We start from the raw sequence: 27,803 nt of genomic DNA, 5'->3' as shown, positions 1-27,803 counted from the left end.
TCACTTTGTAGACCAGGCTGGCCTTGAACTCAGAAATCCGCCTGCCTCTGCCTCCCAAGTGCTGGGATTAAAGGCGTGCGCCACCACGCCTGGCTCATTTTTTTTTTTTTTACATAATATATACTTTATTTCATGGCATTACTAATTTCACATTCACAAGAAAATACTTATCAGATATTTAGATATAAATGATTTAATGATTTTGTATAGTAACCGTAAGTTTATTTAAAAAAAGAAAAGAAATAGAACATTCAAACCTGAGCTCTCTCAAAATGTTTATGGATCTAATTCTATATTTCCTCAAGGGTAACTGAGTGTCTCCCCTTCTAGAATTTTCTTATCATTACATTTCTATGTTCAGATTTTTTTCTGTTGGGATGATTTATTATATACACACATATATTTATGCTTAAGAACTTTTCTTGAACATAATGATTTTTATTTAAAACAAGAGTTCCTTTGAAGTCATATAAATCTATGCCACCTTTAAATGCTGTAAGTTATTCTTTAAAATAAATGTTTCAACATTTACTTTTTTTTTCCCTTTATGAACATGTAATTTGTCCTTTGATTTTTTTTTTCATTATAATAAATGACGGAAAGACTTGGACTAGGAGGCTGAACAGAGTGACATACATTCTTTTTATTTTAGATCCACAGAGTAACATGGATGTAACTGATGAGTGTTCTTTGGAAAGTATAAGAGGATGACGAACTTTGTTTTTCAAGACTTAGATTATAACCTATAGAGTGCTCGCTGTTCCCTGGTTCCAGATTGTTTGTGAATGAGTACAAATGAATCTGAAAGAAAAAAAGTTTATTTTGCTTTAATTATTTTTCTATTAATAACAGTGGACTTGACATTTTCTAGATGCTCTAATTCTACATTTAGTTGTCCATTTAATATTTGTTATTTTTTATAGCTGTTCAGTTACTTATACTATAGAAAAAATATACCCCATTACTTACTTCATTGGTTAGAATAGTGGTTCTCATTATTGGTTATGACTCCTCTGGGTGTCAAAAGACCCTTTTACAAGGGTCACCTAAGATCATCAAAAACCATAGACATAGATATTTACATTCCAATTCACAACAGTAGCAAAATTATAGTTGTGAATAGCAGCAAAAGTAGTTTTATGATTGAAGGTCACCACAGATGAGGAACTATAATAAAAGGTTGCAACATTAAGAAGGTTGAGAACCACTGCTTTAGAGTACTATACCATTGAATTCCAGACTTAATACCATCATATGTTCAAATTATTTTTATAGCATCAACAAATCAGGGAAGAACTTTTACATAGATTTTAAACATTGAGTCAGTGGTAACTGTCCATTTGATACTACTTAACAATTGTTGTCTAACACATTGCTTGCCCAACTGAACACACAGGCAAACACAAAAAAAGAATCAACACCATTACATTGTTGGAACTCATCTAATCATTATTCAGGTTTCCTTGGGTTTTGACTCATGCTTCTCTTCTGTTCCAACATCTCACTGGCTCATTTTTTTTAAGGTTCTTTTCCCTTGAGTAGCTTTGACTCAGGACTTCTTCATCTTGAGTACCAATCAGAATGCATGTAGAAAATTCTACAAATGTCTCGTCACTCAAAAATTAAAAAGGCAGGACTGTTATTAACATTGGCTATAACAGTGAATTTTTTTTAATCTGTGGTTTTTTTCTATTCAAATTCCAGTTCATAAAATAACTGATTTTTTTCTTAGTAAACACCATATTTATTAAGTACTTCTCAGACTAGGCATTATGCTACTTGCTGGCAACAAAACATAAAACTAACCTAGTAGAGATGAGATGCATAGAGTCCACCAAAACAGGAAATGGACGCCAGCAGTACCTTCGTGAAGGATGCATCCTTATTTTGTTGTTTGTTTGTTTGTTTGTTCTGAGTTTCTGTTGTTTTTTTTTTGTTTGGGGGTTTCCAAGGCAGGGTTTCCTCTGCATATCACTGGCTGTCTTGGGACTTACTCTGTAGATCAGGATGGCTTTGAACTCAGAAATCTGCCTGCTTCTGCCTCCATAATGCTGGGATTAAAGGCATGTGCCACCACTGCAAAGCTTAAGGTGAGTTTTAACAATTAGTTGGATACAATAAGTTCTTGGAAAATGGATAAAGCCATTTCTTTTAAGTTGTTTCAAGGATCAATATATGGAACCACACGAAATTAAAGTTTCTGGGTGCCAGGGGAAACTGTCAGCAGAGCAAACAGACAGTCCACAGACTTGGAGAAAACCTTTCCTAGTTAACCATCACAGAGGGAGGGGTTGATGTAAGTAAAGATTTACAAAAATAAACACCCAAACCACAAAACTGCCAGTCCGTAAATCCCATGAAGTGATTAGTCAGTTCTCAAAAGAAACCAAATAGCCAGTAGTTTTTATTTTTAAATTCAGCATCCTTAACACCTAGGGGAAGGCAAACTAAAACCACTGGAGTTCCCATCTCACCTAGTCAGAAAGGCCATCATCAAGAAAACAAACCACAATAACTGCTTCCAGTCCTCATCCACTGTTGGTGAGAGTGCTAGCTAGCGTAGCCACTGTGGAAGTCAGCATTCCTTGCAGTTAGAAGTGGAACTACTGTGTGATCCAACAGTATGTTTCCAAAGATGCAATATTGTCTCAGACAGGTACTTGCACACCCATGCTATAGCTGCATTATTCACAGTAGCAGAAGTGGAACCAGCCACGGTGTATGTTGGCAGAAGAGTGGATCATGGAGATGTGACATATATACGTTTATTTGACTCTAAAGAAAAAATGAAATTATGAAATTTGGAGAAAAACAGATGGAAAATCAAAGGATTATATTAAGTGAGGTGACCCAGTCTCAGAAGATAAAATTTGCATACTTTGTCTCATGTGGATTCTGACTTTTGAAGTGTATATGAGTATAAATAAGAGATTAGAAAGTGCACATAGGCAATGAAATGAGGTAGGGGCACAGAGAACAGGAGGCACTGAGAAGTGGGGTAAGGATAAGAGGTTACATGTGACATGACTGCCATCTGTCACACAGTGTTCACTCTCTGAATCATGGTGTTTGTTCTACACGATTGTTTTCCACTCTCATGTTTGAACTGGCGTTGTGCTTCAAGTTGGCATCTTCTCTTGTTTACTTGGGAATTTCTGTTTTGCTACTACTATAAGATGTATTTTGGTGACTCAGCTGACCTAAATTTGGTTGGTGTAGCTCACAGAGCACCATTGAGCAGCTCTTGTCTTCCTAACAAGTTCTTGCTGTTCTTGGAGCACTAACTTATCTCTGACACACCAGAATGTTCCAACTTCAGCTTGTATATCTGCTCCAGCCCTCAAAGCAGACACTTCTTCAAGGAGAATTGTTCCTTGTAGTTTTAAAAATGGGATACCACCTTTGCCCAGAACTGGGCTCTCTTTTGTTCCACCCAGCTCAGGTCTGGGATTGCCACTGCCAACCCTAACCCAGTTTTCTTTTCTACCTGCCTTTGCACTGGGAGAGGTCATGTTACCAGCCCACCCTTGAGACCCTTGAATCCACGGATAAAAGACACACACACACAGCTCCATTACCTTTTAACGCAGATACCTCCCACCTTCCAGACATGCCCTTACCATATTATCTCCGTCTCTTTGCCACATCCTTGGCCACCCGTCCATAGCAGAGGCCACAGGCCCTAACGCTCCTGCTCCTTGAGGCCTTTGATTGCTACGTCTCTTTTCCTCCAAGGCATGGCTGGAAAGCCTCTCTCCTTCCTTGTGTCTGCCTTTTCCTCCTTGGACCTGTACCTTCCACCCAACAATTGGCTCTTGGCCGCCTTTACTGACAAATCAAGAACTAGACCTTAGTTATCAGAACTTCTCCTTACAGAGAATGGGGTTTAGAAACCAAATTCTGGGTGCAAGCTCAGTGTGTTCAGTGTGGACCAAATTCTTGAAGGTGTATTATTTAACTCTGTGCCTATCTAGATAAAGTATATTTATTGTATATGTCTTCAGCGGATATTTCTTCCTTGACTACTGGCTTCCAGACCTGTGTTCTTAGCTGCTTACTGTTCTTAGGATTTTCTGTCTTCTCATATGCTTACCTTGCTTTTCTGTCTAATTCATGTATCTGCTCTAGATGTCTTTTACTTAATTATCTTACCATTAGCTTCTCGATCCAGTCTTAATTTCCACCAGCCTTAATGAATACCTCTCCAGCGTACTATGAATTTATTTGAATTTCAACGTAATTCATTTTTTAAAATCTACATCTGCATGTTACATAGTGTAAAAGACAATGTACTGGCTAGTTTTGCGTCAGCTTGACACAGCTGGAGTTATCACAGAGAAAGGAGCTTCAGTTGGGGAGACGCCTCCATGCGATCCGGCTGTAAGACATTTTCTCAATTAGTGATCAAGGGGGAGGTCCCCTTGTGGGTGGTGCCAACTCTGGACTGGTAGTCTTGGGTTCTGTAAGAGAGCAGGCTGAGCATGCCAATGGAAGCAAGCCAGTAAAGAACATCCCTCCATGGCCTCTGCATCAGCTCCTGCTTCCTTACCTGCTTGAGTTCCAGTCCTGACTTCTTCAGTGGTGAACAGCAATGTGGAAATGTAAGCTGAATAAACCCTTTCCTCCCCAACTGCTTCTTGGTCTTGATGTTTGTGGAGGAGTAGAAACCCTGACTAAGACAGTAAAGGGAATTGCTGATACCATAATATTTTTCCCTGGGTGGTAACAAGGCAGCTTTGTGTTCTTCCTTGACTTTCTGTCCCCCCCCCCCATTCCCTTTCTCTATAGCACGCTTTGTTATATGTGATTATCTGTAATCCACGGCCCATGTTCTCATGGATTTTTTTGTCACTGGGGATCACATACAAAGGAAGCATTAGGAGATTGGGTTTCCAAGTCTTGTAACTCTTAGGATATGCGCCCTGAATATAAAGTATTAGACCTGTATAGAGCGTACGGGAATGCAGCCTGCCTGTTTCTGTCCTGTAGAGAGCAGGAAGGAGAGGGGCTTCTTTGCATAAGACAAAAACTTCCTGTTTTTTGACAAAATCCTAATGGGCCGTTTCCGAAAAGAGTGGGTAGTTGGAAGAATTATGGAGACTATAAATCATCTCATGTTTAAGGACAATTTTGTATTGTAATTGGCTTCAAACCGGCTGTGGTATTTCACCTGTAACCTCTTTGTGTTATGTCTTGATTCTAAAACTTAGCATTTAGAATAGGTAAGTTCAAAAGCTCACATAGTTCTCAATTTTTTAATTAAATAAATTAATAATAATTAATTTAAAAATTAATTACTGTAAAGGGTATTACAGGATTTTCAAACTGTGTCTGAGCAGATTCTTTATCCTGCCTGTTGACACTAGCCACCTGTCACCTCTGTCCGCATTTGCAGCTTCCCCACCCAGTTGCTTTCCCTTCCCTCTCCATCATGTCTCACCAGCTGCTCAGCTCTTGAGCAGATTCCCATAGAACTGTGTCACTAGGGTTTAGAGTGCCTTGAAAACCTATCTACATGAAGCATTATACTAATTTTATTTTTTCCTTTCTTATAAAATATGCTCTAGAAAAATTCAAAGGGGTGTTATTTAAATAAAAATGCTTTTAAATTATATTTTATGAAAGCTTTCCTCTACATTGAACCCACTTTATTTTCACTAAAGTTTTCTGTTGGAAACTACTTTCAGCTGTTGTAGTTTTTTAAAACTCCTCAAACATCTACCTGTTAAAAATTATTATTTCTCACATTGTATTTTAGAAATACTTCATTCATATAAATCAATATCCTTAATTCTGGCCTTGTAGGCTCCATAAACATGGTCATCAATTATTTTTTTGAATTCTTTTATTGAGAAAAAGAGGTTACATCTTAATTTTATGTTATTCATTTTTACTTTTGCCAGATTTATAACTTTATTTTTTGTTTTCCTTTTTCCATATTTTTTTGCTGCAAAAGGTCTTAATATTTTTATTGTATATTAATAGGAACTTATTAAAGAACTTATGTGTGTGTGTATCAAAGTAAAGTATTTGTGATAGTATTAAGTCATTAATTATAACTTACTTGATGAAACTTCACAGATAAACTTTTTAAAATAAAAAACTTAAAATTAAAAACTTAAAATATGTTAACCATAACAAATTGGGCAAAATTTTTATTCTAGACATTTCCCACAGGCCAGGTGTTTAGGACTAAGAATTCTGTAAATTAGATCTTTTCTTTGTGAATTGGTATTTGTAGGACCTTAAAACCTACCATAAGTTTAAATAGGATTTTAATTTGAATGATCATTTTTTTGATATTGTTTTTCATTTAGTGTAAAATGTAAGTATAGCCATTAAAATTCTGAGAAATACTGCTTTATGTAATAATACCAGATTTTAATTTCTGTCGACCCATCCAGAATGAGCTGTGTCCACATGAACATATTTCTGACTATTCTTGGTTTTTAGGTCAAAGAAGGCAAAGAATTCAATTGATAAGTCAACCGAGACTGACAATGGCTATGTGTCACTCGATGGGAAGAGGACTGTAAAAAGCAGTGAAGATGGAGCACACTGCCATGAACCTCCGTGTGAGACTGTTGGACCAGAAGACGCAGCCTGGGTCACACGAACACCAAGGAGTGTTCCTGCCAAAGTCAGTGCTGTTTGTAGAGTCTGTTTGAGTTTATATCTGCCAGCATGAAGTAATGGAGGAGTAGTTGCTCTCAAAGCAAATGTTTTCTCTGGAATTGATTCTGTGACCTTCTATGAATAATAGTGATGACGCTGAAGATCAGGTCGATGTGGCTAGACACGACTGCACGTGTAACTCTATGCATTCCAAATTGATTATCCATTGCAGGTGTTTAACATACACTGAAAAATCTTTTTCCCTTTTTGTGTTTAAATGTGCAGTAATTTGTCAACCATCATTACAGAAAATAAGTTATTCCTCCTATCCACAGGTACCCCTATGTTCCTTAGGTACTGTCCATTCATCCGCTGATGAGAACTAACTCTCTCTCTCTCTCTCTCTCTCTCTCTCTCTCTCTCTCTCTCACGCACACACACACACACACACACACACGTATCATACTGTATAATAATTCAGTATAACTGTACAGTAGATGAAATAAGTTCGATGCAGACTCATACTGTGAGTTTGACTTACTACCAGTTCTGTTTCTGCTGCTTTAAAAGCCAAAATGTTGTTATCTTTATGAACCGCATAATAATCTCATCATCTGTCGGTAATTAGTTGAGTTGCAGCTGTCTCTGTGTATATATTATTAGTACTTTTGTGAAGTCTTCGTTCTTTTTGTTCAGGATTGCTATTCAGGATCTTTCACAGTTCCATATAGGTTTTAGGTAGGTTTTCTAGTTTTTGAAGAACGTTATTGGAGTGAGACAAGGGTGCCCACTCCATTGTTACTCAGTGTAATGCTTCAAGTCTTAGTTACAATAATGAAAAAAGAGAAAGTTATAAAAGGCATTAACATTGTGAAGGAAAAGTTATATTTATCCTTATTTGCAGATGGCATGAGTCTGTATTTAAAAGACACCATGGCCTCCAATCAGAAAACCTTTATATAAGATAAACACTTATAGTAATTTGCAAGATACAAAATTAATATACAGAAGTTAGTGACTTATATACACTAATAACAAACTTGCTGAAAAACAAATTAGAATATCCCAATCATAATAGTTTCTACAGTAAAAATTTAAGGTATTTACAAAGAACCTGAAGAGGACACCAGGCAGTGGAAAGATTTGTGCTCCTGAATTGACAATTAAATACTGTGAAAATGAATGTACTACAAAAATAATCTATGCTTAATGCAGTCCTCAAGAACTGAGGGGAGGTGGGGTGTGGATCCTAAATTCATAGGGCAATGCAAAAGCAATTGTAAGCAGAACAATATTGCTATAGGCATCATGTTACCTGACCTCAAACTATACCACACAGCTATAGTGAAAACGCCAGCATGCTGCTTCTACACAGATAGACATGTAGACCAATGGGACATGCTAGAAACCCTAGGAACAGATCTGCACAGCTGTAGACACCTCATTAAACCGTTTACAAACATTTTTAAATTGTATGTGTAGTTTAATTTATATTGTGTTATGTGTATAATTTATTTGCTTCTGTGTTTGTGTGTGTGCACGTGTGCGTGTGTTTGTGCATGTGTGTGTGTGTGTGTGTGTGTGTGTATCATGTGTATGCCTGGTGCTCTCAGAGGTCAGGAGAAAGCATTAGCTTCCCTAGAGTTATCGATGTTGTGAGCCACTGTGGTGGTGCTGGAAGATGAACCTGGGTCTTCTGTAAGAGCAACAAGTACTCTTAACTTTTTGACAACTTTTTGACAAAGTTGTCAAAAACATGCATTGGAAAACAACCTTTTCAATAAATGCTCCTAGCAAAACTGTATGTTCACATTTGGAAGAATGAAATTTGATCTGTATCTTTCACCCTGCTCAAAAGTCAGCTCAAAGTGTGTTGTGGGAAATACTAAAAAGGCGCTTGGGCCAGCAACTCTCTGTCCCCGCGGCATGGCCTGCCAAGCACTGGTGGGTAATTACAGACCTATTTTTATCTCGTGGAGACTCTGACTCAGAGCTCCCCGATCTCTCCACCCAGCTCTTTAGGTTCCCATTGGCAGGTCGTTACCACGCCAACCCTGTGCTTCACATCCCTGATGACCTTTGTGCACCTTAGGCAGACCCACACTTTACCCCATACCTTTCTCTCTTGAACCCAGGCAAGCTGCTGTGTAAAGGAAAATGCAACACAAACTTGGTTCAGAAATGATAACTCAATTGCTGAGTACAACAACTAAAATCCTAACTTGCAAGCCTTATTAAATCTAAATCCTCCAGTGGTGAATCCTGAAGGATTCGGGGACTGGGAGAAACTTGTAACTACAGCTTGTCCTCATGCTATCCCTGTCCAAAAAAGGCCTAACTCTCTCTTCCCTGTCCAACCTAGAAGTCCCGCCTACTTGCCCAGTGATTGGCTCCTTTATTCATGAGGGGATTGGCTCACAAGAAGTCACCTGAGTATGACTCACTCCTTGTCCGCAGCCCCTCCCAGGAGAGCAGAATTAGCATCAATGTGCAAACAGCACCAGGCCCATCCACAACAAAAGTGGATCAAAGATCTCAAAACATGAAAAACTGAAACTACCAGGGGAAAATACAGAAAATAGGTATAGGCAAGATTTTTTTTTTTTTTACTAGAACCCAAGAAGCTCAGGAGATTGCTCTGAGATTTGACAAATAGAACATATTTAAAGAGCATCTGCACAGTAAAAGCTGAGTGAACAGAGAGCCTGTAGAATAGAAGTCGTTTGCCAGATATACTTTAGGTAACTGGTAACTATCTGGAATACATAAAATACTGCAAAAATCTATCCTATCCCCTCTCCCCAGAAAACCAAACAATCTACCAGTCTGTCATCCAGTGCCAAAGAAATGAGTAGAAAGTTCTCACAGGAGAAGTAAAAAACAGCAATCCATAAATAGTCCTAAAAGTATCTAATACTCATAGCCAGTATGGATGCTTTAAAAATTGTACTTATTGCCAGTCAACACTGGGTATCAAGAAAAGAAGTGCTAATAAGAATATGAGGAAAGATGAAACTTACTCCCTTCTGGTGAGAGTCTAAACTAGGGCAGCCATTATGCAAAGCAGTGTGGAAGTTCATCAAAAAACCAAAAATAGAATTACCATGTTAGCTATTCTGCTACTCAGCATATACTGTATCCGGCAGAGAGACTGTTACTGTTCTGTTCATAATGACAAGGACATGAATTTAGTCTAGATATCCATCAACAGATGAGTGAATAATGACAATGTGGTCCATGTGTGTGTGTGTGCGCGTGTGCGCACTATGGAATTTTATTCAGAAGTGAAGAAGAGAGAAATTTGCAGGAAATTGGGGTAGAACTAGAAATGTATTAAGTAACATAAACCAGGCTCAAAAAGACAAATGCTGCATGTCATATTTTTACCTGTTTTGTAATCTATTTTATCTATTATCTGTGTTTCCAGTTGCATTTATCCTCTAGTGGGAATCCTAGGTCTAATCTGTATATTTGTACATTTATGTAGGAGTGACTCTGGGTAGAAAGTGCCGCATGAGAGGGAAAAACAAACCTTACTGGAGGGGGTAAGATACATACTGTGACATGTGCAGAGGCAAGCTGCTGGAGGAAGGGACCAAGCAGAGCATAGGACAGAAAGCTGAAGGGTGGAGCAGAGAGCGTCATCACCAAAAGCAAGTGCATGTGAAATGCTGTAAGGAAACACTACTGTGCTTACTAATTTTCAAAAACGTGGTCAAGTTAGAAGATGTTGCATTTAGGAATATGAGCATGGGCATTCTTGTATGGAAGGAGATGAAAAGATTTTCTGAAAACTTTTAATAGTGCATGTACTTACACTATAAGTCACAAGTCTGCAATTTAGTCTGGCTGTAATTTAATACTCACGCATTAGCTGCCTGATACAATGAACAAAACATGTCATATTTTTCACACATACATTTTTATGTACATATTACCTACTGAGGTATAGGCAAAAAATGTCAGTAGAGCTTACACCTCTTGATCAGTTTCACAATATCTAAAATATAGGTCTCCTACAGTTGATCTATACATAAAATGTGAGAAATGCACACACATTCAACTATTCATTTCTTGTTGTCTCATAACTATTACTAAATCAATGATGGATCTTATAATTCATGACCATATTAACTTGATAAAATATTTATAATACTTTTCTCCGGTCTTTCAGCTTCTTTCAAATGGTCTGTTATATTTGTGTGTTGTTCATATTTCTTATTTTGGTAAGATGTTTCAGATTCTTTTCTGAACAAAATGTTACAGAATAGTATTTTATAAATTAATTACTTTTTAAAAGAAAATGTATATTGGAGTGTATAATTACTAACTTTAAGACATTTTTGCTGAAAATTGGGTAGTCCTAATCAGTTTCTTGGTGGCATTTGAAGATACTTTGAAGGTATAGTGGTATATATTGTATAAATTTAAAGAGTGTCATTTTAAAGCTCAAATATCAGTCAGGTGTTACTTACAGTTTTCTTTGTCTATTCCCAACTAGGATACCCAAAGAAAGACGACAAATGTCTCTGATGAAGTATCCAGTGAGGAGGGTCCTGAAAGAGGGTACCCATTGCGTGGTCATGTGGACAGAACTTCTGAAAGCAGTCTTCGACATAGAAAACCACACCATTATAAAAAGCATTATGCAAATGAGGTATACAATTTGACCTTACTTAAATACACATATACCTCTGTTATATTACTTCCAATAATTGAGTGTCATTATTGAAATATTTCCCACCATTATTAATATATTATTGCTTTACATTATCATCATCATCATCGTTATTAGAGAAATAATCTCACTATGTTCTGTTAATTACCCTGGAACTTGTACTGGAGACCAAGCCAGCTCTAATCCAGAGTCAGCTGTTCTCTGCCTTCTGAATGCTGGGATTGAGGGTGGGCCACCACACCACCTTTCTTTTGCAGTCTTGATGGATAATGTAGCATTGACCCATTGATGAAGAGCCATTCACTTGGGTGCTTCTTTACTGTTAGACCTGTTCCCTTGTTGACTGGTGTAGGAGTGGTTCCTCCTTTACATGTGGAAGGCAGAGAACAACTTGTGGTAGTTTCTCTTTCCCAGGTGAGTTCCAGGGACCTAGCTCAGGTTATCAAGATATTGTCAGGCTTGCTGCAGAGTGACCTTACCAGCTGAAAACAGTCTGCCAGCTCCTATGTCAGTCTTTTCACAATCCATTATAGTGAAGTTACTTTCCAGGTAATTTCTCTCATGATGCTACTGCCACTTCCTAATTTCTCTATATTACAACATTTAGTAATTTTCTTCTTTGATTCCAGTTTTTCTTTTTTATAAATTTATTTCTTTGCTTATTGGTTTTCTCAGCCCTTTCCCCAATTTACTGACACCTCTAGACTTAAAACAGTTTAGACAGAAAAACAATGTCATTCTACTTAGTGTTTACTTCCCAAAGATGTGTCTGTGTCACCTCTTGTCAGCTCATATTACCCTTAGTCTTTTCAAAATATACAAATTTTCTTTTTCTGGATGATTCTGAGTTGTGTTTATGAAAGAAATCAAGTGTTAACCTAGGGTAGAATATGAGACTCTTCATGCTGCGAGGATAGTTACTTTCCCATGGTTCTCTCTTAGTGTTTCCTTGGGCTTTGGTTGTCTTTCCCTCAAGGATGGCATTAGACACACTAAGACAGTACACCAGCTTACTGCTTTGTCACCCACATCCTGCTTTTAAACCAAATGACCAAGTCTAGGACATCAGATCCTTACTTTATGTAGTTGGAAGTTTACTGGCACTGGAAACAAGATGGCCATTTGACATGTCTCCTACATAGCTATTTGACTTTGGAGGGATTTTGGCTTCTGTGATCTTTACTCTTTGCAGAGCAAATTTTAATTACTGGAATTCTTGAAGAGCAGGATATTCTTCTTCTTCACTTAGATTTTAAATAGATATTGCTTAGGAAGCATTGCTCCGCAGTACGAGCACATGTTGCTCTCGCACTTGCTGTTGCAGAGAACCTGGATTCAGCTCACAGCCCTCACATGATGGATCACAACCATCCTGACTCCAGTTCAGGGAGCTGACACACTTCTGAACTTCTTGGGCAGTGTACAATGTACATACATATACATGCAGGGAAAACATTCATACACATAAAATAAAAATAAATCTTTTTAAAAAGAAACATTTTAACTTATTTAATATTGATAGTAAACATTACATATACATTGAAAGTAAAGGCTTTAAAATAAATGATGTTTAAACAGCTGCATTCATCAGATTTACCTTAGAAACAGAACCAACTTTAAAGGCTGTGTTCTAAAAGAGAACAAAACCTTTACAGGAGAAGATCTTGATCTGTAGGTTGTGACCCGTTTGGGGGTTCATATTAGATACCCTGCATATCAGCTATTTATATTACAATTTGTAACAGCAGCAAGATTATGGTCATGGAGTAGCATCACGATGATTCTATGGTGGGGTCACTCCAGCATGAGGAACTGCATGTGTTAAAGGTGGCAGTGTTAGGAGGGTTGAGAACCACTGCTCTAGAAGCAGCAGTTGAGGCAGATGTATAGAATTGTTTGCACATTTATTTATAATTACTGGACTCTTCAAATACCAAACTCTCCAGATTACTTTGGTGTTTTGTTTTGTTTTTCTTCTTTAAGAATAAGCCTTCCTCCCCTCCAACAATCATTTGGGTATACTTAAACACGGAATGATTCATGTATTTATTAACATTAATAAATACAGTCGTGGTGTATGCCTTTAATCCCAGCACTTGGAAGGCGGAGGCAAGCGGATTTCTGAGTTCGAGGCCAGCCTGGTCTACAGAGTGAGTTCCAGGACAGCCAGGGCTACACAAAAAAAAAAAAAAAAATTTTATTACCTTGTGCAGTTAACGACATTAATAGAAAATTCACACAAAATAAAAAACCAAACAACATTTTTCTTAAACTACTGGATTTTAGTTCCTGTTTATTGTAGGAAATATACAAAATGACAATAAATCTATCAGAGATATGATAGTCTTTTCAGGTGACCCAGAAGTCAAAAAAAATATTTTGAATTTACTTTCCCGTTATAAAATAGTTTCAATGATTAAAAGAGGGAAGTTGTTTCAATGTTGGAGAAATAAGTGTGTCAGTACCTGGGGAGTGTGGGGACCCTGTCACTCCATGTGCAGGCCTTCCCTCCCTAGCCTTTGCTCTTGTCCACTGTGCACTGTGTGTGCTGGCTCCAGCATGTTCTCCTGCTCGCTCTCGCTCTCTCTCTCTCTCTCTCTCTCTCTCTCTCTCTCTCTCTTCCTTTCAAATTTTGTCTCTTTACGAGAGTAGATTAGATTCTCATCAAATAAAGTGTGTGATGGAGATCTTAATACAGAACCCGTGGGCTTGGAATCAGACTGTTTAAATGACTTCTTTCCCCAAACATTTTTGATGCCCAGTTTATGCATCTGTATCTTAGGGGAGCAAAACTGTTCTCAATAGCCAGGGTTAGATTGAACTGGTTTGTTTGTTTGTTAGTTTTTAAATTAAGATATTTCTTATTTTTAGAGTAAACAGTTGTTAAATAAATTTGGTTTTAAATGTAAAGACTGTAGGTAATTATTTTGGAGTTTATATCTGTAATGTAATAATGGTAAAATATTTTTAGCAGAACACAGAATCATAAATGCTTTCTTACTCATAAACCCACTTATTAGTTTTTTTCCCCACCTATTAGTTTTAATTAAAAAATAATACCTCTTAGTTTGTTCATTTATTTCAATATATGACTAGAACATCTATATCAAAACTTAATATTAGATAATAAACTATCTTTATTAAATATTTGACCTGGGTTGGAGGGCTGGCTCAGCAGTTAGAACACTGGCTATTTTCCTCAAGAGCCCAAGTTTGATTTCTAATTGCCATATGGTGACTGGTAACCATCCATAGCTCTAGCTCCCGGGGATTTGACCTGCGTGCAGCAGACGTGCACATAGTGCACAGACATGCATGGAAGCAGAACACTCATATGATTGAAATAGGGTTTTGAGAACTGTATGGAAGCAACTTAACACTATGAATTACTGAAAACGCTTTCTGTGCCCTGTTACTTAGTGAAACATTCATAATAGCTGGGCTAGGTGATACATGCCTTTAATCTCTGCACTCAGGAGGGATAGGCAGGCAAGTCTCTCTGAGTTCAAGGCCATCCTGGTCTACAAAGCCAGCTCTAGGCCAGCCAGGGCAATTATCTCCAAAACAAAACAAAACAAAACAAGAAAAGAAAAAGAAAAAAGAAACTCTTCAAATGAAAACTGCTTGGGTTCTTAGTACGTTCGGTGACATTTATTTATCTGAAATTCTTTGGGAATTTTTTTTAAAAGACAGACTGGTTTTGCCCTGACTTCCTATATTTTACATTGTGCAATTTTTAAAAATGCGTGTTTATTCTGACAATTTCATATATATATATATCTTTTTCCCACCTAGACTCTTGTCATGTCCCTTTCCTCCCTTAAAAAAACAAAACAAAAAACAACAAAACAAGAAAAAAGGCCTTAGAATCTGTAATTATTGTTGTCCATCCCCATCTGGGTCATGTACTGGGGCATGACTCACGTGGGGGCCACAGCGTGGAGAAACTAGCTTTCCCTTTCCTCCCAGTCCTTAACTGGTGTTGGGGCCTCGAGCTGCTCCCCGACCTGTGCTGCAGTGCTGACTTAGCATCTACTGTAAAGGTGAACCATAGCTGCTGTTGCTCATTAGTGCAACAGCCAGGCCATGCTAGGTGACATAGAGTGTCGTAGCCCTCTCCTGAGCTCTCCAACCCTCACAGGGTTTCTGCCTCCTCTTTGATATTCCCGAGCCTGGAGGGTGGGGGTGATGTAGGTGATCCATTTAGGAGTGAGCATTCAGCAGCATGTATTCTCAGCATTGGACTACTGTGGGTCTCTGTGTTCACTGCTGTCTATTATAAAACTTATTTGGCCAGGGCTCAGAGGTACACTAATCTATGAGTATAAACATAAATTCTTAGAAAGCCACTTAACAATATAAACATTTAGCAAAACAACAGTAGTAGATTTTCCCCAGGGGTCTGTAACCTCACAAACCATGGGCTTTTGACCAGTTTTATGGTAGCAAGCATGACTCCCTCTTTGTGGGAGCTCAGAGCAGTTGCTTACTCCCGGAACAGCTATGCCACTATTGGACCATCGTGCATTGTGACCTGTAGGGTTCAGCACTTGGGTAAGATCTTCATGTCTTTTCTCCTGTAGCAGACTACATATTACTTTATGGCGCTGTAAAAGCCAGCCAGCAGGTAGTTTCTGCTATGTTAAGTTCATTTTCTTGTTCATTTCTTTAAAAACAAATTGCCTCTTATTCATCTTCCCTTCCACAAATGGATATCAGTATATTAATATCCATTAATAGTGGGTCTGCATTTAAAAGTCATAAATATTGCATTTCATTCAAAGTATTTTATTATTTGTAGTAAGGATAGTAAACACACAAAAAAGTAGTGTTTGTTTCTGTCTTTTGAGATCCAATTATGTGAGACTATTGCATGAGCAGCTAAGAAAGAATTATTGATCTAGAAAGTAAAGAAAAAAAAAGTCCTGACTATAACTCACTTCAGTGATGATGTAATTTGTCTAGATAGAAGGCATTAAAGTACATAAACTGTAGTAGTCAATTATCTGCATCTCTCTAAAGAAACGCAGGATCACTGCTGTGGTGTAAGAAAGTCGTCAAGGCCAGAGCAGCAAAGACAGTTGGGATTGAAGCCAGGGAGCAGTCCAGGTTCCTTAGAGAAAAGGCTATGAGCACAAAGCATGCTGGGTAATGGAATTTAAACTTGATCAAGGAACTTTGGGAAGCCGTGGTGGAGGATTATGGTTAGAGGATTGTGGATTGTGGCAACTTTATTTTGGGAAAGTTAGTCTATAAAGAAGGAGAAGGCTTTTAGGTGTGGGCCATTCTGCATTTTACAAAGGTATGAATAACAGTGTCTCACTTTTAATGTTTATTTTATGTGAATGGGTATTAACCACTTGGATGCTTGTGGAGGCCAGAAAGGGGCATCAGGTGCTGTGGGACCAGAACTATAGACAGTTACGATACTCTGTGAGGGTGCTGAGAATTGAACCCAAGCCCTCTGGAAGGGCATTTAACTGTTGAGCCATCTTTACAGGCCGTAATTTATTTTTTTAATAGTCAAATTAACAATCCTTAGAGGCAGAGGATAACAGATAACAGGTCTAAAATTTGACCTGGTTATAAGGATAACCTTTGTCTTTATTCAATAAACTATGTTTTACATTAAATCAGTTTTACTCATGTTTATTTTATAAACCAAAAATAAGGATAAAATCAGTCAATAGAAAATGCCTGTTTCTGGACATGGTAATATTAGCATTTGGGAGGCTGAGACAGTAGGGACATAGGAGTTCAAGTCAGCTTGGGCTATATGAGGCCCTGTCTCATTTAGAGAAAGAGAAAGGGCAGGAAGAAGAGAAAAAAAAGAACACTCAAAAAAATTACTTGGGTGACATTTTGGATATATAACAAATCTGAAGATGACCCAGGTTTTTGGAGCCACCAGTTTTTTGGACCCAGGTTTTTGGAGCACAGTACCAGTAGTCTAAAACATTGTAACAAACTATGAAACGTGTCTTGTTTTTTTTTGTTTTTTAATCTGTGCAATTTAGTTTTCTACTTGTGTGCCATAGATTATCTTGAAAACTCACGATAAGGATTGTCTTCTTGGTTTTGATTGCCATGTTTAAGCTTTGAGAAAGGCAGTAATATGATGAAATCTATTTATGCATATATATATATATGCAAAATAGCTCCATTGAGTAAGTCAGGCTTGCTGGCACACATCTCTAATCCTGGTACCCATGAAGTGTAGGCAGGTAAATTGTATTTCTGAAGCTAACCTGGGCTGTATTGCACACCCAAAGCCAGCTGGAACTACATGGGTAAACATTTGCATCACTTCATGGTAGAGCATTGGAGGCCCTTGGGTTAAGCAGGAAAAGATCTATACCATATGAATTCTCTGTCTACTTGAATTCTGAGCTTCCTATAAATTTTAAGAGAAAATGACATACCTTTTGCATGCAGAGTAACATCCGATCTGAAATATAAAACCAGAGGGCATCATTTTATTAGTCCTAAAGATCAATCTGTACTTTATTGTTCTGCTGTCTCTTCTACTGTCTGTGACAGTATGTTGTTCTAACAATATACAGTTCTGATAAAATCCTTTGAGTTGGAAAGAGTACATAAATTGTATTAATGTCAAAGAATATCTTGATTTCAGGATGCCCCTAAATCGGGTACTAGTTGCAGCTCTCGCTGTTCAAGTTCCAGACAGGATTCTGAGAGTACAAGGCCAGAATCTGAAACTGAAGATGTATTATGGGAAGACTTGTTACATTGTGCAGAATGCCGTTCATCTTGTACCAGTGAGACAGATGTGGGAAATCCTCAGATAAATCCATGTGTGAAAAAAGAATATAGAGACGACCCTTTTCATCAGGTCAGTTTACAGTGTTGGATTGTTGGAACTGTCAGACCATCTCCTTTGAATGTATGTACAGACCTTAAAAGAGGTGACAAAAGCGTTTACATTTCATTGAATTAATCCTTTATAAGGGCTTTTCATCTTAATATGGTGGCCTGTGTCTAGCTTCATTAGAATACTTGGTGTGTATACTGTGGTAGTATCCCTCATCCTTCACGCATACGTCCCTGAGTTAGTAGATGGGTTCTGTGGGTCAGATTCGTGGTCTTGATGCACTAGTCTTTTTCTCTTCAGATTCATGTATTCTTGACCTGCCTTTCAGTAGGATTCAAAATTGGATGTCCCCAGAGGATCAAATTTGTATTACTTAGAACCCATAGTCACATTATCCAGTAGGAATGTAGTGAGTCATGTATGTATAAGTTCCCATTAGTCTCATTAAAAACAGTTTTAAAAGGTAGAATTCCAATATCTTTACTTAACCAAATATGTTCAACATATTATTCCTTTACTATATAATTAATGTGAAAATAGAAATGGTATAGATGACACAAGCCTACAAACTTTAGTCTTAACCTTTAATGTACACCTCATTTTAGACTAATCACATTTAAGGTGTTAAAACCACAGTTGAGTCAGATACTGTATTGAATTCTTTAATGTCCATCAGTGCCCTACCTTTAACAGAACCCCCCATCTTTGTAAATCTTTCTCACTTTACTCAGAGTCTTGGTATTTAAAATAAAAAAAGAATCAGGGTATGGTGCTAAGGCTGACCAGCCTACTGGGCAAGCACAGAGCAAGTAAGAGACCCGTTTTCTTAAAGTAAGGTAAATAGCACCTGAGGTTGACCTCTGACCTCTGCATAGGTAAGTGTATGTGCACTCCCTCTTATGCACAAGCCCACCCCTACACACATACATAAGTCCTTAACCTTTTCACTTACTTTCTTTTAGCTTTCTTATCAAATGTTATCAAGAAGAACAAATCCTTACAAACTAGAGATAGAAGACAGTTTCCTTAATCTGATTAAGAGTAGTTACTTAAGAACCTTAGCTGTGACATAATCCTACAGTCTGTATGGCCTACCCAGTACTCATTTTGTGTAGTTCTGGTAGCCAGGTTAGGGTGTCGGCATGTCACTTTCTTGGTACCCTGCCCCCTCTCCCCCAATCCTTGCACTGTAGATAGCAAGATTTGAACCTAATTCTAGGAAATATTTTTATTAAAAGCAGGCACCAGGTGAAGGTGTTCATTATCCTGTTTTTTTTAACAATTATGGCAGCCTTTTTTGTTCATTTGTCTGCCGGTTTGGGTTGGATCTGAACTAGTTAAAGTTTACATTAAGGAATGAAATGTTAAACATAGCAAAAATTTGTTGAGTTTTTGGCACACATGCTTTTAATCCCCGAACTTGAAAGACAGAGGCAGGTGGGTATCCAAGTGAGATCCTGTCTTTAAAACAAAACAAAATTTTAAATAACAGTAGATAAACTTTTCCTACAGATAGAAACTCTTAGTGTAAAGTGAGAATAGGATAATGTTGTGTGGATGCATAAACAGACCAAGGGAAACAGACCACGAAAAATCCAGACAGATTTGTGCTCTCACGGATCCCTAATGTATGACATAATAGCATTAGTACTCAGTAGGAAAAAAGATAAGGCTGTCAGATGGGGAGTTAAATGATCATTCACACGTTAACATTTATTGCACATAATTTTTAAGTGTAAAGGGAAAAAGTCTAAAACATTTACAAGGAATACAGTTAATAGACAAGTGACGCTGGCTGTGGTGACCTGTGCCTTTAACACTAGCACTTACTCAGGTGGCAGAGGCAAGTGCCTCTCTACTGGTTGGATACCACCCTGATCTACAAAGACAGGTTACCTGGTGAGATACTGTCTCAAAAAAGGGAGAGAGAAGGAGAGGGCAGCGGGAGGTGGGAAACAGAGAGTGGGAGAAAGGGAATAGGAGAGAGAAGAGGGGAGGGAGAGGACTCAGAGCAATAAACAAAAGGATCTGAAGAAGTAGCTTATGGCTCCAGTGGAGATAGGACTATGTTAATATAGGCAGCTTTGTTAGTGCTCAGGCAAATACAACTCAGAGCAACGAGACACCACTGATGAGAGTCAGATTCCAACACATTGAAGAGTACAGGCATGGCGGTGCACCTTTAATCCTAGCACTCTCGGACAGAAGCAGGCAGGTTTCTGTTAGTTCTAGGCCAGCCTGGTCTACATAATGAATCCCAGGACATCCAGAGCTATATAATAGATCCTGTTTTGAATAAACAAATAAATTAATAATTTTTAGAAATTATCAGTATTGACAAGATTTTGAAAAAAGAGATCATTAAGCAGTGTGTTGATATAGATTTGTACAATTGTTTTGGAGTAGCTTGCTATTATCTGGTTAAGTGTGAAGGTGCACATAAGCTAATCCCATCTCATCCAACTTCAATGACATTTAAATGATGGACACAGGAAAAGTAAATGTATATCACACTGTATGTGATAGTAAAAATTAAACTGGGACGTGGGAGTGGCAAAAGGCTTTAATCCCAGCACTTGGGAGACATAGTCAGGTGGATCTCCGTAAGCTCAAGGACATACTGGTCTACATAGTGAGTTCCAGAGTACATAGAGAAACTCTTGTCTCAAAAAACCAGAAAGGAAAGGAAAGAAAACAGTAAGTGAAGATAGCCTAGCTGTGATGCCTATTCTTCATTATGAACTTAGCAGGATTTAGAGTCACCTAGGCAACATACCAAATCAGAGGAGGCAGGCAGTGAATTCATAACAGGACAGACAAAGCCAGCCCAGTGTAGACATTTCCCCTGTTCTGCCTCCCTATTAGTGCCACACACCAGGACATTCCTGGAGTCCTGCCTTCCTGGCGTGGCAGACTATACGACAGCTAGACTGTGAGGCAGCGTCAGCAAGCCTTCCTGTGCCTCTTCCTGCTGGACCTTCTGCTGCAAGGCTGGGCAGCACAGATATAAGTCAGAACTTGTCATAAACAGTCCATGACAATGACAGTAAACTTAGCCGCATGGCAGCACAAGGCAGTTTGGGGAACATAAGTTTTCAATTATAAGTTGAAGTATACATTTTTTTGTTTTATTTTTTGAGTGAAAGTAATTTGAAGAACTATATAGTACCATTTATATATTCATATATAAGCATATGTGGTTGGATATAATAACATGAAGGGAGAATAAGCATTGAATTTACAGTTGTAGAACTTGGTGACTAACAAAAGTATACAAAATAATTTGCAACTTTACTTAAAATGTTTTACTTCAGCAAGTTGGGAAAGGTAAACTTGGTAAAGCCAGCTGCCTGAGTAGCTGAATGAAGTCTTTTACTTTAAAAATATGCCCACTGGTTTTGGCTTCAGACCCACTGCCAAATGCCAGGGGGAAGCAAGCTCCCTGCAAGGTGGGGAGAGCCTGAAGGAGTGGTGGCTGAGAAGTGCAGCGTGCCTGCTGGGGAGGAGGAGGTAGTTCACAGGAGAGGTGGGGACCTGAGAGCTGTGCATGCAGGAAGGGGCGTGTGAGGAAACTAGGAGGGGGAGCTGGAAGGAACTGTAAAAGAAGAGCATCCACAGGTTCGATAGCCACAAGCTCTGGGGTAGCAGGGAGGAGCTTGTACAACTGGCAAGCAATAAAACCCTTCTGTTCTCTGAGACCCAGTTTGCTCGGTCTACTAATGAGGGAAAAGAACCAGAGGAAGGGGTATGTGAATAATGTTTCTGTGGGAATCCAGATGGCAGATTGGCCAAGACCTGATAAATAGAAGAATGACTGTGTTTAAGGGAACAAGTGCTTCAACTGAAGGTTTCAGAGACCTGGTTAGATGGGAGGGTGCTAAGGCTAACTCATTTCAGAGGTGAAGCAATCCAGGGTGTGGCCACAGGAATACCTAAGGGCCCCTGGATCTGAAGCAAGGAAAACAGTAGAGAACAGTCCACTAGACTGTGCTGTGGGTGAGGCATGTTCACACTTACCCTACCACTGAGTTTTATAAGTAGATTGGATAGAGCTAGTTGGAAATGCCTTTGAGCCATTACCCTGTAACTCCATAAACGGTGTAGATGTGTGGGCTGTGTGACTATTGTATTGTTGTCCCATTTACTCCTTGGTACATAGTATATATTTAGTAAATACTACCTGAAAAATACATAGCACTTAGGACTTTCCAAAGTTATTTATGAAAATATTTAATAATTTGGCCTATGCGTTTAATGCCATCCTTCTGTTTTTCTATTAGACTAAAAATAAATCCCTCTCAGCACATTACTCTGCATATTAATTATTGGTTTTAGAAAAGGCTCTTTTTTTTAAACACAATTTCATATTTTCAAGTTTCCAGAAGGTTCATGTTTTTCAGTATTCCTAGTTACCAGGCAGTAGAAATTGGTTTACTTTAATGAAAAAACTACCAGATTGTTTTCTTGTCTGGCTATAGGTCTGGGTTAAGTTTGCAAGACCATTTTCTGTTTACCCTCAATAGTTAGATTGGCATATTCTTTTCGGAATATTGCCAAATACATATTTTTGTTATGTTTGTAAATAGTAGCAAATATATCATAGAAAAGAATATTTTCTGCTAATTATGGCTGAGTCTATAATGAAATAAAAAGCCATATTCATGTAATATTATTTTCTAGTAGGTATAGCCAGATTTTAATGACTACATTCCCATATTTGGAACCACCCAAATAAAGCAGTTGTCATAGTGAACATGACATCATTGCAGTTTAAGGTTTTCCTTTTGAATGAAGATGAAAGCAGAGCACCGGAGACCTGGGAAGAAGGAAGGTCAGCTTGCAAATCTCTTATCTTCAGTGTGTGCAGCCTGCACAGGCTACACGGGGGCCATGCTAACTGTGCTGCTCAGCACATTAGAATAGTATGTCTCATGTCATGATGCTCTCTGTATCCTGTGTATGTTTAAACAAGAGTTTTTAAGTGTATGTTTGACAAAAACACAAATACATTGAGAGATACATGGTTCTTTTGAATAACTAAATTCACCAGTTCTAATGGCCATCTTCTCTCTTGGCATGTGGCTGTAAGAAAATGAAGTCAAATGTTTGAAAAAGTGACTTGGAAGAAGTACTTTGAGGACATCAACGTAGTTGACTTCTTATTCTGTCTCTAGATTGACCTCCATTGTACAAACATTCTTTGTGTAATTGAGCAGACCTATAATTTCTGTTACACAATGAGACTGGAAATCTATTATTACTTAAAGTCTGTTGCCTCCTGGACTTACTGTTCTGTGCTGGCTAGCTTTATTGTCAACCTGTCAGGATCTAGAGTCACCTAGGAGGCAACCACACATGTGTGAAGAATTACATTAGCTAAGCCTCTGGGACACTCCTGTGTTTCACGTTTTTTCGTCAACGTTGTATACATTTTATGCCCTTTAGCCCCTCCCTTGCCTTTAAAACACCAGGACTGCCCTCAGGGCCTTGTGCATTGCATACTAGATGGGTACCCTCTCTCAAAGCCACTCCTCTAGGGCATTTTGATTCTAGTAGATTGGAGATTTTATTATTAAGTTTTCAGAGAAAGTTTGATATATATTTTGATACAAAATTATTTCAGTTCTAAACTAGCATATATTATTAAGAAGTTATGAAATATCCCTTACTTCAAGTGATATTTCACAATATTTCAAAGCAGGTAAGCCCCACAGTTCATGAAATATATAAATACCATGAAAATATTTAGAAAAGATAAAATATCCCTCTTTTTTTTATATTATTGACTTTATAGACAACTTCACTTGAAGTCTGTTAGTTCACCTTTATACCCCCTTATGAAATATTATTTCTTAACTTTATGGAAATATTTTTGAAATAGTATATGTCAGCAATCTATTGATTGTATTCCTCAGGTCACTGTGAATGCCAAACATATCCTTTATATCAAATGTGGGAAATATATCAATCCTTGTGTTGTGAGTTAGAAATGCTGTAGTGTAAACTAAATAGTTCTATTCCAGCTCCAGTGTAAGTTCTACATTTTTGTAACTGCGTGATTTTTGTTATCTGTTTAACTATAACTAATTTTAATTTGAGGTTTTTATGTAGCTAAAATTGTATGTGCATAAATATAACTAATATACAGATAAATGTATTCCATTTATAAAGTATATATTTACCAATTTTATTTAGTATAGCTATATATAGTTTTGTAAAACTTTGATTTGTGAAATGTGATAATGTGTTCAATTCTTTTTTTTTTTTTTTTGTAGAGTCATTTGCCCTGGCTTCATAGTTCCCACCCAGGATTAGAAAAAATCAGCGCTATAGTGTGGGAAGGTAACGACTGTAAGAAAGCAGACATGTCTGTACTTGAAATCAGTGGGATGATAATGAACAGAGTGAGTTCTCAATTTTCACTCTCTGGGTAAAGGGTAAATTCATTGGCTATTGATACATGAACTAAATGTTAATAACCTGTGTGCCTCTTTTTTTTTTTTTTTTTTTTCACACTGAAAAATTTAGTTTTCTTTTAACTCCATCTAAAAAGTGATTTGCCAACAGACCCTTCCATCATTTGAAGGGACAGTGAGGTGTGTGGCATGCATATGTCACAACTTACTTGTGGATGACAGACGACAGCTTTGTGTGTTCTGTTCTTTTCTTCCACCTTTGTGTGTGTCCTGGGGAATCACACTCAGTTCACCAGGCTTACGTACCTAGTGTTTCTATTGACTTGGAAGATATACCACAATGTCAATTTTCTCCTTTCTTCTTTTTTCTTCAATGGGTAAGATTTTGTGTGTGTGTGTATACATAATTTCATTTTGTTAAAACCATTTTGTGTGTGTGTGTGTGTGTGTGTGTGTGTGTGTGTGTGTGTGAATTTATTAGCATCTAAAACTCAAGCAAGAAATCTGTATTGTGCTTCCTTGCTTAGATGTGACGTGCATACAGTGGTCACACTGCATGGTTGACATTTGGTACAAACACTATGGATTTGATATGGATTTGATATTTGTTTCAGTTTCCATTGAATTTTTTCTTTTATTTTTTTCCTTATTTCTCTAGATCACTAGACAATCTGATTTGGAGTTTAAAATTTCTACGGTCCTCTATTTTAATAGGACTTTTGTCATTTTAACAGGACTTTGTGTAGGACAGGAATTAAAATAACTGCATCTAGAGATTGGCAGATTCCATATTACAGTCCTTTTTGTGAACAATTAAAATCAATCAGCCAAAGAACTTGGGGACGTGAAATTAGAGGAACATTATATTTTTAATAACTGTGAGCTATAAGATAACTTAGTCTGAAAAAAAAAAGATAACTTAGTCTGATTGATTGATTTAGTGTGTGAGTTTAAAAGTCAGCTCTATGATAATTCATCTTTACCAATCTAGCATATTTAAAACTTTATTTTTCCCATACTTAGTATCTTTTTACTTTATTATATTCCCCCTATCTTTTCTCCTCCTATTTAATTTCTTCTCTCTTACTTATATTTATTAAATGATATTAGGGAGGCATTTATTTGCATGGTGAATTCAGAAGAAAAATACAAGCTAAAGACTGACCATTTTTAACTTTAAAATTACATTTTGTTTAATAGTTTTGGGTCCAGGATGCATGTGTCTCAGTGTGCTGCTTAAAGTTGGAAACCGCTCCTCCTTCCTGTGTGGTGCTGGGTCATACTCAGGCTGGCAGGCTTTGGCGATGAGCATCTTCATCTTCTGGGCCATCACTAGCTCCTGAACCTTTTCTCCAATGAATTGGGTTTAATTTAGGATGTGATCTCAGCACTCTAATATTAATATTTGTAGATATTTCTAACTTTTAAAATAATATGCATAGGTTTCTAAGTACCTAAGATCGATTTTCCTTTCATATCTAGTAATGAATTGGAGATCTTATAATTAATGTGTAATAGGCTTGCTTCATAATGTATTAAAGAAATTAAATTATAAATCCCGTTATAAAAAGTAAAGTTCCTTAGGAATTTGTTTTATTTAAATTTAATTATGTACACTTTCTTTTGTCCTCCTGTCCCTGCTCTCTCAGGTGAACAGCCATGTACCCGGCATAGGGTACCAGGTATTTGGAAATGCCATCTCTCTAATCCTGGGCTTAACCCCATTTGTTTTCCGACTGTCACAAGCAACAGACTTGGAGCAGCTCACAGCCCATACTGCATCAGAGCTTTACGTGATTGCATTTGGCTCTAAGGACGATTCCATGGTTCTTTCTATGGTCCTGATAAGTTTTGTGGTTCGTGTATCTCTTGTATGGATCTTCTTTTTTTTGCTGTGTGTAGCAGAAAGAACATATAAGCAAGTGAGTATGATATGAAGAATATCATTAGCTTACCCTTTTTATAGCACTCAGAGTATTTTTTTAAGTGTTTTAGTATTTCACTAACCACTTTGATGTAATTATTTTTGTTTCTCTTTTATATTAAGTCATAACAATTGATATATTACTGATTGTTTTTTATATAAAAATATACATCTTAATCTTTTTATAGCGATTACTCTTTGCAAAACTCTTTGGACATTTGACATCTGCAAGGAGAGCTCGGAAATCTGAGGTTCCTCACTTCCGGTTGAAGAAAGTACAGAATATAAAAATGTGGCTATCTCTCCGTTCCTATCTTAAGGTAGAATGCTATTGATACATGATCTCTTAACATACTGCCTTTCCCAGTAGTTCCAGTTTCTTGTCTATATGTATGGGGTGCGTGTTAGAGTCAGCAGTTTCTCACTCGAAGGCTGGGCTAAGGATTTTGTTTCTTCCTAGAATAGTATCACAAACCAGCAGAGGGAGCCCCCTACTTAAAAACCGTGAGGAGTCGAACCAGCAAGACTGACTACTTTTAAACTAACAGTACATGGCTGTTTTACATGCTGCTCCTTCCTTTGATCTTTTAAATAATCTTGCTCTTTGTGGAAATAAAGTGTGAAAACTCTAGACCCTAGGAAAAGGCAGACACTTGAATTAATTTTAAGGAGACCCTTTTTTCTGGAGATTTCATTTTTATTGTAAATAGCACTGGGTTTTACAATATGTGGGGTATTCAGGCAAGTTCAGGATGTTTATCCTTGCAACTTCTCGTTTTCTGGCATTCAGTCTCTCACTGACCCCGTCCTTTCTGCATCCAGAGTAAATGTGAAATGTGTTCACATTTCTCTTTCCATGTCCACCTCCCTAACTGAAACCATCGTCCTCTGTGTTGGCCCAGTAAAGCTGCTGCTTGGCTGGTTTTCCAGCACTAACATCTCTCCCCTCTATTATTATCTTCACCTGCCATGAGAGAGATTTTAAATCTGAGATTTGACCATAGGATTCTTAGACCTTTCTGGAATTTCTGCTATTCTTGAATAAAGAAGAGGACTATACTAGGTTCTGGCTGCTGCTTGTGATCTAGGCATTGCTCTTCTTTCTGCCTGCCGCTCTTGGCTTGCTCTAGAACATTCCCCTCTCCCAGCCTGTGGACTGCGTTAGTTCTGTAAATGCACCGAGCCCCTGCTTTCCACCTTTTCCATCTAGGACAGTGCTGTGTGCCACCTTGTCCTTGTTCTGTAGAGGATGTAAATACCACTTCCTTAGGAAGCTCTTCGGGCACACACTTATAACCCCCAAATCTAAATTCGCTTTTCTGACACTGACTCCAGTGG

General features: G+C 37.8%; 1 protein-coding gene across 6 annotated transcripts in view; it reads left to right on the top strand.

Annotated features, from left to right (window-relative positions):
* Positions 1-27,803, top strand: part of Phtf2 (putative homeodomain transcription factor 2) — a 115,106-nt gene that overhangs the window by 74,626 nt on the left and 12,677 nt on the right. For 2 of the 6 annotated variants that reach the window (XM_021188656.2, XM_029534956.1), the window contains 6 exons: positions 6,454-6,640; positions 11,117-11,272; positions 17,928-18,146; positions 24,401-24,529; positions 26,191-26,463; positions 26,654-26,785. In XM_021188656.2, the coding sequence (XP_021044315.1) occupies positions 6,454-6,640; positions 11,117-11,272; positions 17,928-18,146; positions 24,401-24,529; positions 26,191-26,463; positions 26,654-26,785 (1,096 nt within the window). Of the gene's footprint in view, positions 1-6,453; positions 6,641-11,116; positions 11,273-17,927; positions 18,147-24,400; positions 24,530-26,190; positions 26,479-26,653; positions 26,786-27,803 lie in introns of those variants that run through there. The other 4 variants (XM_029534958.1, XM_029534957.1, XM_029534959.1 and 1 more) reach the window with 3 other exon arrangements.

The sequence above is a fragment of the Mus pahari genome, chromosome 2 (assembly GCF_900095145.1).
Source record: "Mus pahari chromosome 2, PAHARI_EIJ_v1.1, whole genome shotgun sequence".
Classification (NCBI taxonomy): Eukaryota; Metazoa; Chordata; class Mammalia; order Rodentia; family Muridae; genus Mus; species Mus pahari.
This window is presented reverse-complemented; position numbering and strand designations above follow the sequence as displayed.